Genomic DNA, 13,422 nt, shown 5'->3' on the forward strand with positions numbered 1-13,422 from the left:
CTGAGTGAACAGGGCAAGCAACTGTGTATCTCCTTAACCAATCAGATTGAAGGACTGTTAAATAAATAGGACAAGGACTGAACAAGGAAGTGTAAGTTAGAATGATGAATTCAATATCAAACCAGGTACTGAAAGAGAAATAGTGAGAGGGAAAGAAAGATTGGATTAAGAGAGAGAAAAAAAATACAAAGAACATTTTTTTAAAAAAAGAAATTAATATACATTTTAAAAAATTTTTAAATCTCCAACAACAATTAAAAGCTGAAGGAATGAGATTCCACACTTGTAATAGTAAATTTTCAGTGCCAGAGAGGTTGGCTGGCAGTAATTAACACTTATCACGCCGTTAAAAGGGTACTTAGACTGAAATGGACAAGCCCTGACTTTCTGTGAAGAGTTTAGTTCGTATTTACCATGCAAGTACAGGAACTTCACGCCGCTCAATGCATTTCAATGGAAAGCCAGGCTGCGAGATGCCATTTTCACGAAGCTAACGGTGGAGCAACACATCTCTGACAGTAATTTTTCGATTTCTGCGTTTAATCGCACATCTGCCCTCGCCTGAAGTTGCTGTGGCATTTGCACATAAGTAATGGTGAACGCTATTAGCTGCGCCGTTATTTTGACAGCATTGTTTGGGCCATTACTGGAAAATTGAGTGGGCGTCGCCCACAATTTCCCGTCCCTTTGAGCACCAGGAGCTCTGAAAATTGAAAATTTACTCCATTATCCATAATCTCCCATAGGTTCTGATTTCCTTCCCAAACGATTAGAAGGAATTTTATCTGTGTTAGGAAGGAGGCTGAGGAACAATGAGGAATAGAATGAAGTAGAGTGTTGGTCCTCTTTTCTTTCTCCCCCTCTCCTCCCCACAGCTCACCCAAGGAAAATGTAGAATTTAAAGACGATCTTTCAGTGCTGATTTTGAAAGGCAATACAAGTCTTCAGATATGAGAGGATTATATAGTATTTAAGAAGCTGCTTGCTGATTTATAATTTAGTACAACTGATTGTTCTATGCACAATCTCTAAATGTAATGGTACAAGATTAGGGTATTAGATATTTAGATATTCCTTCGGTTAAAATGGTGCTAGCCATTCCTATAAGTGGCCTGAGCATCTTGCATTTAGGGATGTATCTGTACTGCCCAATATCTAACTATATGATGGCATAACCCAAGGTGTAATGATAGCTCCCCCCCACCCTCCTGTGTCTTTCACATGTTCCAATGTGCCTCTCCAAACTCTTTGAAGGTGGACTGAGAAAACAGTTTGTAAGGTGAGGCCAGGTACAAATTGTTAAACTGCCCTATATCATAGCAAGTGAACATAAAGAGCAACAGTTATGATTAGACACTCTCATTTAATTCAATCAGCATGACTTGTCTTCCCATAATAATCCAAAATAATGAACATGCTATGCTTCCCCACATCAGTGGGTGGTCTTGCTTGACTTAAAATAACTCGAGTACCCTTCTGCGTCCTACTTCCGAGCCAGATCAAAGCTTGCCCTTGCAGCTCTCTATTTAAAAACTGAATGGTTTTGCAGTCTTTGCTGGGTCTAACTGCCAATATTTGGGTCTTTTGCTTCCTGTTCTACTGGAAGTTGGGGGTTTGTCCAGAATAGCTGCTAATCAAGACTGCTACTGTCCCTCCCCCCCCTCCCCCCAAATGAAATGCAAAGCTCAACAGGAAGGGGCATCACAAGCCCTTCATGTTTGTTGGGAGTACTTGAGATGAAGCAGCGACTCACTCTTGTTCCTGATCATCATCTCCAAATTCCTGCAGCCTGTGGTCTTTCTTTTTAAACCTGTGCAACTTCACTTTGTTTTAAAATGCAGCGTATAAACACAGCTCAATTCCAAAATGCTTCATGAAAAAGATTATCAAAATTCTCGAGGCACGATACTACATGACTTTTCTATGCTGACAAAATTTTAACAGCAGCTAGATCTTGGGTGCTTCAGTGGCAAGAATGTCCAAAGAGTTAAAAGTCAAAAACTTGTAGCCCCATTACAATCCTGGGATTACAGAAATCCTGTGAAATCCATCTGTAGTGTCATGCAGACTTGGAGTAATGAGTTGGAAGTGCTACTGTGATGATTTGTAGAACCTCGAGGCCACATAAATTACACCTGTGTTTGAAAGCTCTACTCACCAGAAGTATTTGTAACAATTTCTTGTCTCAAAATAACCTCCAATAATATTAATGTGCATTTGCTGCTAAACTGGTGCATGTTTTCACTACAGAGGAATTTATACTGGTACTGTACACTAAAAGGAAGCGGCGGAAAACATTGGGGTTCTAGTTGACTAATAAATAATTTATTTTTCACTCAGCAAAGGGAGACGACCTACCCTCATCCTTCGGACACAGCTGTCTGTAAGAGTTCATTCCGTTATAGGTGAGTGAAATATTCTACTTCTGCAGGTGTTGGATCTTATATGATTCACCTGTGTAAAATCTTTCAGTGGTGTATTTCTTCTTCATATCTAAGTTGAAAGAGAAATCGTAATATTCTGAATTAGATTTTTTCTCCCCCTGAGAAAATTTGGGAACTGTTGGACAGTATGTAGCTGTAAGGAAATTTTTGACTGTATGTCTGATATGAACATAATGAAGTACCTTAATAGAGTAACCATTGAATTGAGTTATTTTGGTACCTATGACTTATCTAGCAGCTGGTTCTAATATGGTTGTATGTTATGATGTACGGGCATCATTATGTTTTAGAGATCTTGTTGCAATTCCAAGGACAGGGACAATATTACTTTTGAGGGCTAAGATTATGCATTACTATATTATCTTGGCATGTAATATATTGTTTATACTGAGTGGTTGTGTTTTTTCATTTGACCAGATTAACGTTTTGTCTTACTTGCTTCTGTTGCCTGCATTTAGAAAACTCAGTTAGGGTCTTGCTTCTTGGTCCCATTTATCGGTTGCCATAGAGGAAGCTCATTCCCCTGAATTCATGTCAACTTGGTTGGTATGCCTATAACAGAATGTAATTTAAGTTGCATGTTTTTTTTTCTCTGCAAGTTTCTCCAATTTTCTCCCCATCACTTTTCAAGGCACTGGCAGTTGCTGGGGCACAGTTCAACAGCAACTCTCCAGTACTTTAAAAGAAAGAAAGACTCACATTTATATTGTGCCTTTCACAACCTCAGGATGTCCCAAAGAGCTTTATAGCCAATGAAATACATTTGAAGTCTAGTCAGGAAACGCAGCAGCCAATTTGCGCACAGCAAGGTTCCCACAAACAGCAGTGAGTTAATCACCAGATAATATGTTTTAATGATGTTGGTTAAGGGATAAATATTGGCCAGGACGTCGGGTGAACTGTCCTGCTCTTCTTCGAAATAGTGCCATGGGATCTTTTACGTCCACCTGAGAGGGCAGATTTAACATCTCATCTGAAAGATGGCACCTCCGACAGTGCAGCTCTCCCTCAGTACTGCACTGGAGTGTCGGCCTAGATTTTGTGCTCAAGTCTTTGGAGTAGGTCTTGAACCCACACTGACTCCGAGGCGAGAGTGCTACAACTGAGCCATGGCGAACAGCCCAGTTGTCATTTTTTCAGGTGCCAGCCCAGACAGCCGGTGTTACCATAGGCTTTAACCATGGATGGTATTGGAGTCAAGCTTGATCACATCATCGCCCAGCATCCACATGCATGCACTTTCCAGCAAGGGTCACTCCGTAGCAATCAGGACTCAAAACCCCGACTGATTTTCTCTTTTTACTCTTCCCTAGCCCAGGAATATTGAGGCTAAATGTAGAGTTCTTACTGTTGCCATAGCTAGGCTGAGTTTAGTAAATTTCTAAGAAATGTTTTTGATTCCAATTGGTTAGCTTGACTTACCAATTAACCTGTAAAAAAGCAGAAATAATTCTCCATTTAAACATGGAAGTACATTGCTTGCATTTAATAAACAAGATAATTGGCAAACAGTCCTCTCTGGCAGATTGTTTTCAACTTATGGGTTGTTGAAGAATTGTCTGAAGGAAGCTGTTTGTTGAAACACAAAAGCATATATTCATTTATTTTTTTAAAAATTAAAATTGAGAGTTACGTATGTGCAAATTAAAATTTTACTTTGTAAATCTATTAGTTGTGACTATCTAAGTCATGGTTTTGTAGATAAATATCAAGCTGACTTCAAATTTTGTCATAAAGTTCCACCGTTTTTACATAAATTAAATCCAAGAGGTTGACAATAATTCAATAAGAGTAACAGTAGTGGGAAAGAAGGAGGTGGGATTCTGTAATGCAGGAGTGCTTTCTGGATCATGATATATATATATATCAAGTCCAACAAGGCAGTGCTGGAACTAGTTTTAGGAAATAAAGTGGGGCAAGCCGGTAACGTAAATAGTGGGATCATCCAGGAAACAGCTACCATTATATAGATGGGTTTGATATTGATAAGGAGAGAGAACAGTCAAAGATAAAGGTATTTCACTGAAAAAATGCTATTTTCCATAAGATTAGAGAAAACTAGCCCAGATAGACTGGAAAGAGAAATTAGCAAATAAGACAGTGCACAAACAATGGGAAATGTTCAAACAGGAGATGACTAAGGTACTGATTTTCTTTTTGAACAGATGGTTATTAGGACATGGAAGCAGAAATCAAAATAGTTTGTAAAAGGCAAGTGGCTAAATAATTGAAAAAAAGAAATTGAAAAGGATATGAGGAGAGGGCAAGGGTATAGGACTAAGAACATAAGAACATAAGAACAATAGGAGCTCCGCCATTCAATAGGATCATGGCTGATTTTCGACCTCATCTCCACCTTCCCGCTTGATCCCCAAATCCCTTAATTCCCATAGAGTCCAAAAATCTATCGATCTCAGTCTTGAATGTGCTCAACCACTGAGCATCCACAGCCCTCTGGGGTAGAGAATTCCAAAGATTCATAACACTCTGAGTGAAGAAATATTTCCTCATCTCAGTCCGAAATATCCGACCCCTTATCCTGAGACTATGTCCCCTAGTTCTAGACTTTCCAGCCAGAGGAAACATCCTCTCAGCATCTATCCTGTCAAGCCCTCTTAGAATCTTATATGTTTCAATGAGATCACCTCTCATTCTTCTAAACTCCAGAGAGTATAGGCCCATTCTACTCAATCTCTCCTCATAGGCTAACCCTCTCATCCCAGGAATCAATCTAATGAACCTTTGTTGCACCGCCTCTAAGGCAAGTATATCTTTCCTTAGGTAAGGAGACCAAAACTATGCACAGAACTCCAGGTGTGGTCTTACCAAAGCCCTGTGCAATTGCAGCAAGACTTCCTTACTCTTGTACTCCAACCCCCTTGCATTAAAGGCCAACATACCATTTGCCTACCTAATTGCTTGCTGTACCTGCATGTTAACTTTCTGTGTTTCGTGTACAAGGGCATCCAAATCCTTCTGAACACCAACATTTAATAGTTTCTCACCATTTAAAAAATACAACTCACAGATCCATTAAATAGTTATGCTTTACACCATTCAACTGCTGTCAAAACAGAAACCTCTGAAGTGAGGGATTTTTAGAACATAAGAATATGAGAAATAAGAGCAGGAGTAGGCCATACAGCCCCTTGACCCTGCTGCACCATTCAATCAGATTATGGCTGATCTTTGACCTTAATTCCACTTTCCTGCCCGATTCCCATATCCCTTGATTCCCCTAAGGTCCAAAAATCTATCCATCTCAGCCTTGAATATACTCAATGACTCAGCATCCACAGCCCTCTGGGGTAGAGAATTCCAAAGATTCACAACCTCTGCATAAAGAAATTCCTCCTCATCTCAGTCTTGAATGGCCGATCCCTTGTGCTGGACTCTCTAGCCAGGGGAAACAATCTTTCAGCATCTACCCTGTCAAGTCCCCTAATAATCCTATATGTTTCAATGAGATCACCTCTCATTCTTCTAAACTCCAGAGAGAATAGGCCCATTCCACTCAATCTCTCCTCATAGGAAAACCCTCTCATCCCAGGAATTATCTAGAGAACCTTCATTGCACTGCCTCTAAGACAAGTATATCCTTCCTTGGATAAGGAGACCAAAACTGTGTGCAGTACTCCAGGTGAGGTCTCATTAAAGCCCTGTACAACTGTAGTAAGACTTCCTTACTCTTGTCCTCCAACCCCCTTGCAATAAAGGCCAACATGCCATTTGCTCTCCTAATTGCCTGCTGTACCTGCATACTAACTTTTTGTGTTTCTTGTACAAGGGCACCCAAGTCTCTCTGAACACCAACATTTAATAGTTTCTCACCATTTAAAAAATATTCTGCTTTTCTATTCTTCCTACCAAAGTGAATTACCTCACATTTCCCCACATTATACTCCATCTGACACCTTCTTGCTCACTCACTTAATCTGCCTATATCCCTTTGCAGACTCTTTTGGTCCTCCTCACAGCTCACTTTCCCACCTAGCTTTGTATCGTCAGCAAACTTGGATACATTACACTCGGTCCCTTCATCTAAGTCATTCATATAGATTGTAAATAGCTGAGGCCCAAGCACCAATCCCTGCGGCACCCCACCAGTTACAATCTGCCAACCCGAAAATGACCCATTTATTCCTACTCTCTATTTTCTGTCCGTTAACCAATCCTCAGTCCGATAATATATTACCCCCAATCCTATGAGCCCTAATCGTGTGTAACAACCTCTTGTGTGGCACTTTATCGAATGCCTTTTGAAAATCCAAATATACTACATCCACTGATTCCCCCATATCTACCCTGCTAGTTACACCCTCAAAAAAATTCTAATAGATTTGTCAAACACAATTTTCCTTTCATAAAACCGTCTTGACTCTGCCTAATCATATTATGATTTTCTAAATGCCCTGTTACCATGTCCTTAATAATAGATTCTAGCATCTTCCCTACTATTGATGTCAGGCTAACTAGCCCATAGTTCCCTGTTTTCTCTCTCCCTCCTTTCTTTAATAGCGGCATTACATTTGCTATCTTCCAATCCACAGGGACCATTCTAGAATCTAGGCAATTTTGGAAGATCACAACCAATGCATCCACTATCTCCGCAGCCACCTCTTTTAAAATTCCAGGACGTAGGCCATCAGGTCTTGGGGATTTGTTGGCTTTTGGTCCCATTAATTTTTCTAATACTTTTTCTTTACTAATTTTGACTACTTTAAGTTCTTCCCTCTCATTAGACCCTTGGTTCCCCATCATTTCCGATATGTTTTTGGTGTCTTCTACTGTGAAGACAGATACAAAATATTTGTTTAACATCTCTGCCATTTCCTTATTCCCCATTATGATTTCTCCTGTCTATGCCTCTAAGGGACCCACGTTTACTTTTGCTAATCTCTTCCTTTTTATATACTTGTAGAAGCTCTTACAATCTGTTTTTATATTTCTTGCTAGTTTACTCTCATGTTCGATTTTCTCCCTCTTTATCAATTTCTTGGTTATCCTTTGCTGATTTCTAAAACCCTCCCAATCCTCAGGTTCACTGTTCGTTTTGGCAACATTGTAAGCCTCTTCTTTTAATCTAATACTATCCTTAACTTCTCTATTTAGCCACGGTTGGATCACCTTTCCCATGGAGTTTTTATTCCTCAAGGTTATGTATATTTGTTGGGAATTATGAATTATTTCTTGAAATGTTCACCATTGCTTATTTACCATCATATCTTTTAATCTAATTTCCCAATCTACCTTAACCAACTTGTCCCTCATACCTACATAATTGGCTTTGTTTAAATTTAAGACCCTATTTTTGGACTTAACTACATCACTCTCAACCTCAATATGAAATTCTATCATAATGATCACTCTTCCCCAGAGGATCTTTTATTATAAGATTACATTTAATCCTGTCTCATTATATAATACTAGATCTAAAATAGCCTGTTCCCTAGTTGGTTCCTCGACATATTGTTCTAGAAAACTGTCTCAGATGCATTCCATGAACTCGTCCTCCAAACTACTTTTGCCAACTTGGTTTGCCCAGTTTATATAAAGATTAAAGCCCCCCCATGATTATTGCATTACCCTTGTTACATGCTCCTCTAATTTCCCTGATTTATACTCTGTCCAACATTATAACTACTGTTAGGGGGCCTGTAAACTACTCCCACCAGTGTTTTCTGCCCCTTGTTATTTCTTAGCTCCACCCATACTGATTCTACATCCTGATTTTCTGAGCTAAGATCCTTTCTCACTACTGCCTTTATCTCATCCTTCATTATCAGGGCTATCCCCCCTCCCCTTTTCCATTTTGCCTATATTTTCTAAAAGTTAAGTACCCTGGAATATTTAGTTACCAACCTTGGCAACCCTGCAACCACATCTCAGTAATCGCTATTTGTTTCATTTATCTTTATTTGTGCCGTTAATTCATCTATTTTGTAACGAATGCTTCATGCAGATACAGTGCCTTTAATTTTAACTTTTTACTTTGTTCCCCTTTTGCGACCTTAGTCACTTATGTCCTATTACCTTTGTTAAACTCTCTGTCCCTTCCTGATACACTCAACTTGTTTTTACTCAAATCACTACTCTGCTCTACAGCCTTGACTTTTCTTTTTAGATTTATAAAATTACCCTTACCTGAACACTCCCCCCACTCTTATTAGTTTAAAGTCCTATTAACCACCCTAGTTAACAGCGCTCGATTCGCCAGGACACTGGTCCCAGCCCAGTTTAAATGGAGCCCGTCCCAACGGAACAGCTCCCTCTTTCTCCAGTATTGGTGCCAGTGCTCCATGAATTGAAACGCATGCTTCCCACACCAACCTTTCAGCCACACATTTAACCATCTAATCTGTTTGTCCCTATACAAATTTGCGCGTGGCTCAGGTAGTAATCCAGAGATCATTATCTTTGAGGTTCTGCTTTTTAATTTAGACCCTAGCCCCTCAAACTCCCTCAGCAGAACCTCATTCCTAGTTCTACCTATGTCGTTGGTTCCTATGTGGACCACGACAACTGGATCCTCCCCTTCATGCTCCAAGTTCTTTTCCAGCCGCGAGGAGATATCCTTAACCCTGGTATTGGGCAGGCAACAAAGCCTTCGGGACTCCCGGTCGCATCTGCAGAGAACAGTATCTATCTCCCTGACTATACAATCCCCTACCACTACCACATTCCTTTTTACTCCCCCCCACTTGAATGTCCTCCTGTACCATGGTGCCGTGGTCAGTTTGCCCATTCTCCCTGCAGTCCTTGTTCTCATCCACACAGGTAGCAAATACCTTGTACCTGTTGGACAAGATCAAAGACTGAGGCTCCTTCATCACTGCACCCTGGGTCCCCATACCTGCCTGACTTGCAGTCACATCCTCCTGTCCCTGACCCACTGACTAAATCTAAACCACTACCTAACCTAAGGGGTGTGACTGCCCCCTGGATCAAAGTATCCAGATAACTCTCCCCTCCCTGATGCATTGCAATGTCTGCAGCTCGGACTCCAGCTCAACAACTCTGAGCCGAAGTTCCTCGAGTTGCAGATGTTTATTGCAGATGTGATTGCTCGGGATCTCGCTGGTCTCCACAAACCCCACATGCTGCAGTTACGACAAGCCACCTGCCCTGCCATCTCTAACCTTGTTTTGTATATTTAATTAGTTAAAGTTTTTATTCACTCAAAATTCTTCATTTCATTAACTAATTAGTTTATCTAGTTTAAATCATTGATTTAATAAAGTAATAGTTATAGTTTTCCAGCTCTTTAATTTAAACCACTGTCCTAGCATGGAGAGCAAAACAAAAGGCAATACTCACCAACCAATCTCCTACCTGCTGTCCTGTGACGTCACTCCTCGATTATTTTTTTTCTCTTTCTCTCCACTCTGCTCTCTGCTCTCTTTATACCCCGGACTCCGCTGGTGGATTCCCGCGCTCTCTCTCCGCTCTCTTTATACCCCGGACTCCGCTGGTGGATTCCCGCGCTTTCTCTCCACCCTCTCTATACCCGGGACTCCGCTGGGGGATTCCCGCGCTCTCTCTATACCCGGGACTCCCCTGGAGGATTCCCGGGCTCTCTCTCCACTCTCTCTATACTCGGGACTCCGCTGGGGGATTCCCGCGCTCTCTCTCTGCTCTCTCTATACCCGGGACTCCCCTGGGGGATTCCCAGGCTCTCTCTCCACTCTCTCTATGCCCGGGACTCCGCTGGGGGATTCCCGCGCTCTCTCTCCAATCTCTCTATACCCGGGACTCCGCTGGGGGATTCCCGCACTCTCTCTCCACTCTCCGCTCTCTCTATACCCGGGACTCCCCTGGGGGATTCCCGCGCTCTCTCTCCGCTATCTTTATACCCGGGACTCCGGTGGGGGATTCCCGCGCTCTCTCTCCGCTCTCTTTATACCCGGGACTCCGCTGGGGGATTCCCGCACTCTCTCTCCACTCTGCTCTCTCCGCTCTCTTTATACCCGGGACTCCGCTGGGGGATTCTCGCGCTTTCTCTCTGCTCTCTTTATACCCTGATGTGGAGATGCCGGTGATGGACTGGGGTTGACAATTGTAAACAATTTTACAACACCAAGTTATAGTCCAACAATTTTATTTGAAAATCACAAGCTTTCGGAGGCTTCCTCCTTCCTCAGGTGAATGTGGAAATGAAATCCTCGAACCTTTCACGTTTATAAATCACAGAACAATACCTGGTGATTACAGATAGTCTTTCCAACTGCCCGTTCCCAAGGCAATCAAAGTGTTCAGACAGAGAGGTGTTACCTACAGGGCCACCGAATATACAAACAACCACAAAAATAAACAGAGAGAGAGAGGCAGAAACATAGAAACATCCAGAAGGAAGAGAAAGACTGCAAATGACCCGTTATATTAAAAACAGATAACTTTTGTTCGCTGGTGGGGTTACGTGTAGCGTGACATGAACCCAAGATCCCGGTTGAGGCCGTCCTCATGGGTGCGGAACTTGGCTATCAATTTCTGCTCGATGATTTTGCGTTGTCGTGTGTCTCGAAGGCCGCCTTGGAGTATGCTTACCCGAAGGTCGGTGGCTGAATGTCCTTGACTGCTGAAGTGTTCCCCGACTGGGAGGGAACCCTCCTGTCTGGTGATTGTTGCGCGGTGTCCGTTCATCCGTTGTCGCAGCGTCTGCATGGTCTCACCAATGTACCATGCTCTGGGGCATCCTTTCCTCTTTATACCCGGTTGCTATGGGGGTTTCCCGCGGTTTCTCTCCGCTCTGCTCTCTCCGCTGTCTTTATACCCGGCCGCTGTGGGGGATTCCCGCGCTAAATGAATAGCTCTTCCAGAGAGCCCAGACCAGCACGATGGACCATAAGGCTTCCTCCTGTGCTGTAAGAATCTATGAATCTATGACTCTATCTAGGAGCCTCGGAATAGGTACAGTGCATTGCTGTAAACAAGTGGTCTCTTTATCCAAACATTGCCAGTTATGTTACTCTGCAGAATGTGTGGGAAAGTGATACCTGTGTTAATTCTTTTCAACAGAATGTGCCCATGAACAGGTTGTATGTCAACTGGCATCGGCTGAACCACAGAAAGCAGTGCTCATCTTTACAATAATTTTTGTAAAAATGCATTGCATGAAATGAGGAATTTTTTGAAAATTACCCATGGAAAGCTTTTGAGTGTTGTGTTAAACCCTTTTCCCATGAATTTGGTCATTTGCAGTTGAAAATTTTGGAAGAAATTTCCTAGATTGATATTAATAAAAATACACGTGTGAAAATGTCATCTGCTTCAGGGACACCAGGACAAAGTCCAGCAATCATTAGGAAAACTGATCCTGGGCCACCTCAAGCATGACTGTACTGGATGCTGGTTACTTTCTATATTGAAATCCTTCACAAAAAGATAAAAGAAAAATACTGTCTTAAAATTAAAGACTTTAGAATGTGGATTTACAGCCAAGATTTCTCCACGATTAAATTCCCTATGTCAGCTGGGTGTTAGGATTCTCATAGGGAGGGACAATCAGGGAGTCAGCTAGCCAGTCGACTCTCCCTGTACACCTTCTAGTGGTGTTGATGGAGATCGTGGGGCAAGTCACTCACTTTACTTCCAACCTGGGAGAAAAGAGAAAGTAGAAAATTACTGGGGAGGGTGATATATACAAATTAAATATAATGTGCCGGATATTGCTCTGAATGGCGAACTAACGGGGCCAGCCGTTCTTTAGACTTGCACTTGCTTTTGCACAGCAAGTTACTGTAAATTAGAGATCCAAAAAGTATGGGTGCTCGCCACAGGGCATCTGGGACCTGTGTGAACAGGGCAAGCAGCTGTGTATCTCCTTAACCAATCAGATTGAAGAATCGTTAATGGGCAGCAAAGAGTCCGAACCAGGAAGTGTAAGTTAGAATAGTGAATTCTTTGTCAAATCAGGTACAGAAAGCGAAATAAAGAAAGGGGAAAAAAAAGAAAGAGACAGAGCTAAAAGAGACGGAACGAAAAAGTTAAAATAAAATTTTACTTACATTTTTAAAAAATCTCCAAAAATAAGTAAAAGCTGAAGGAATGAGACTTCACACTTGTAGAAGTTAATTTTCAGTCCCAGAGAGGTTGTTTAACAGTAATTTAGACTTACCACACCATTAGAAGGGTATGTATACTGGAATGGACAAGCCTTAACTTTTTTTGTGGTGCGTTTAGTCCATAACTATGAGGTAAGTATAGGAACTTCATACCGTTTAATACATAAGAATGATGAGTCAGACAGCGAGAGGCCGTTTTGGCGCAGCTTTTGGAGGAGCAGGGTATCTCGGACAGCAACTTCCGGATTTCCGCGTTTAACTGCGCGTGTGCAGTCGCCGGAAGTTGCTGTTTGATTTGCACATAAACAGCGGGTGAGCACGTTAGCCTCACTGTTATTTTTACAGCAAAATCCAGCCCAATATTTTATTGGCTCAGGTGGATTATTAGATTTCACTTGAATATAGAATCTCATAATTAGCATCCACAGGTGCTACGATGGTGACATCCAATATTTATTGCAGCGTGTTTCTTGATTTGAACATTGCATACTACAAGAGCGAGCAGACCATGTGTCAGTTGTTAGCAGCAGACTTATAGTGCAGTCAATTGGATGTTTGATCGGAAATGTTCTACTGTCTGATTTGATGTGGAAATTAAAATCCAGCAACAGTATACTTTAACTCTGATAGCAGTGGTACAGTAACATTTAAGATGTTGCTATTTAACAGTCTGATAATCGGTGTGGCATTTTGTTAGCTACAAGAAATAATAAATTTGTTAAATAAATTCATCTTAAGGTACCTTTTCATACATTGTTGGACAGTCTAACATTACTCTTCACTATAATTCTTCATTCTTGTACCCAGAGTGAAAGCACTTTGGTCTATTGCAGATCCCAAAGACAAAATTAATCAGCATGTCCCCGTGTGCTTTGCCTCCTTATTGGGAGGAGCTTAATTTATCCAAAGGTCTTGCA

General features: G+C 41.6%; 1 protein-coding gene across 3 annotated transcripts in view; it reads left to right on the forward strand.

The window, feature by feature from the left end:
* The window catches only part of fhod1 (formin homology 2 domain containing 1), a 299,703-nt gene that overhangs the window by 44,321 nt on the left and 241,960 nt on the right, over positions 1-13,422 (forward strand). For all 3 annotated transcript variants that reach the window (XM_067997797.1, XM_067997798.1, XM_067997799.1), the window contains exon 3: positions 2,341-2,405. In XM_067997797.1, coding sequence (XP_067853898.1) covers positions 2,341-2,405 — 65 coding nt within the window. The remainder of the gene's footprint in view (positions 1-2,340; positions 2,406-13,422) is intronic.

This window comes from Heptranchias perlo, chromosome 16 (genome assembly GCF_035084215.1).
Source record: "Heptranchias perlo isolate sHepPer1 chromosome 16, sHepPer1.hap1, whole genome shotgun sequence".
NCBI classification, from domain to species: domain Eukaryota; kingdom Metazoa; phylum Chordata; class Chondrichthyes; order Hexanchiformes; family Hexanchidae; genus Heptranchias; species Heptranchias perlo.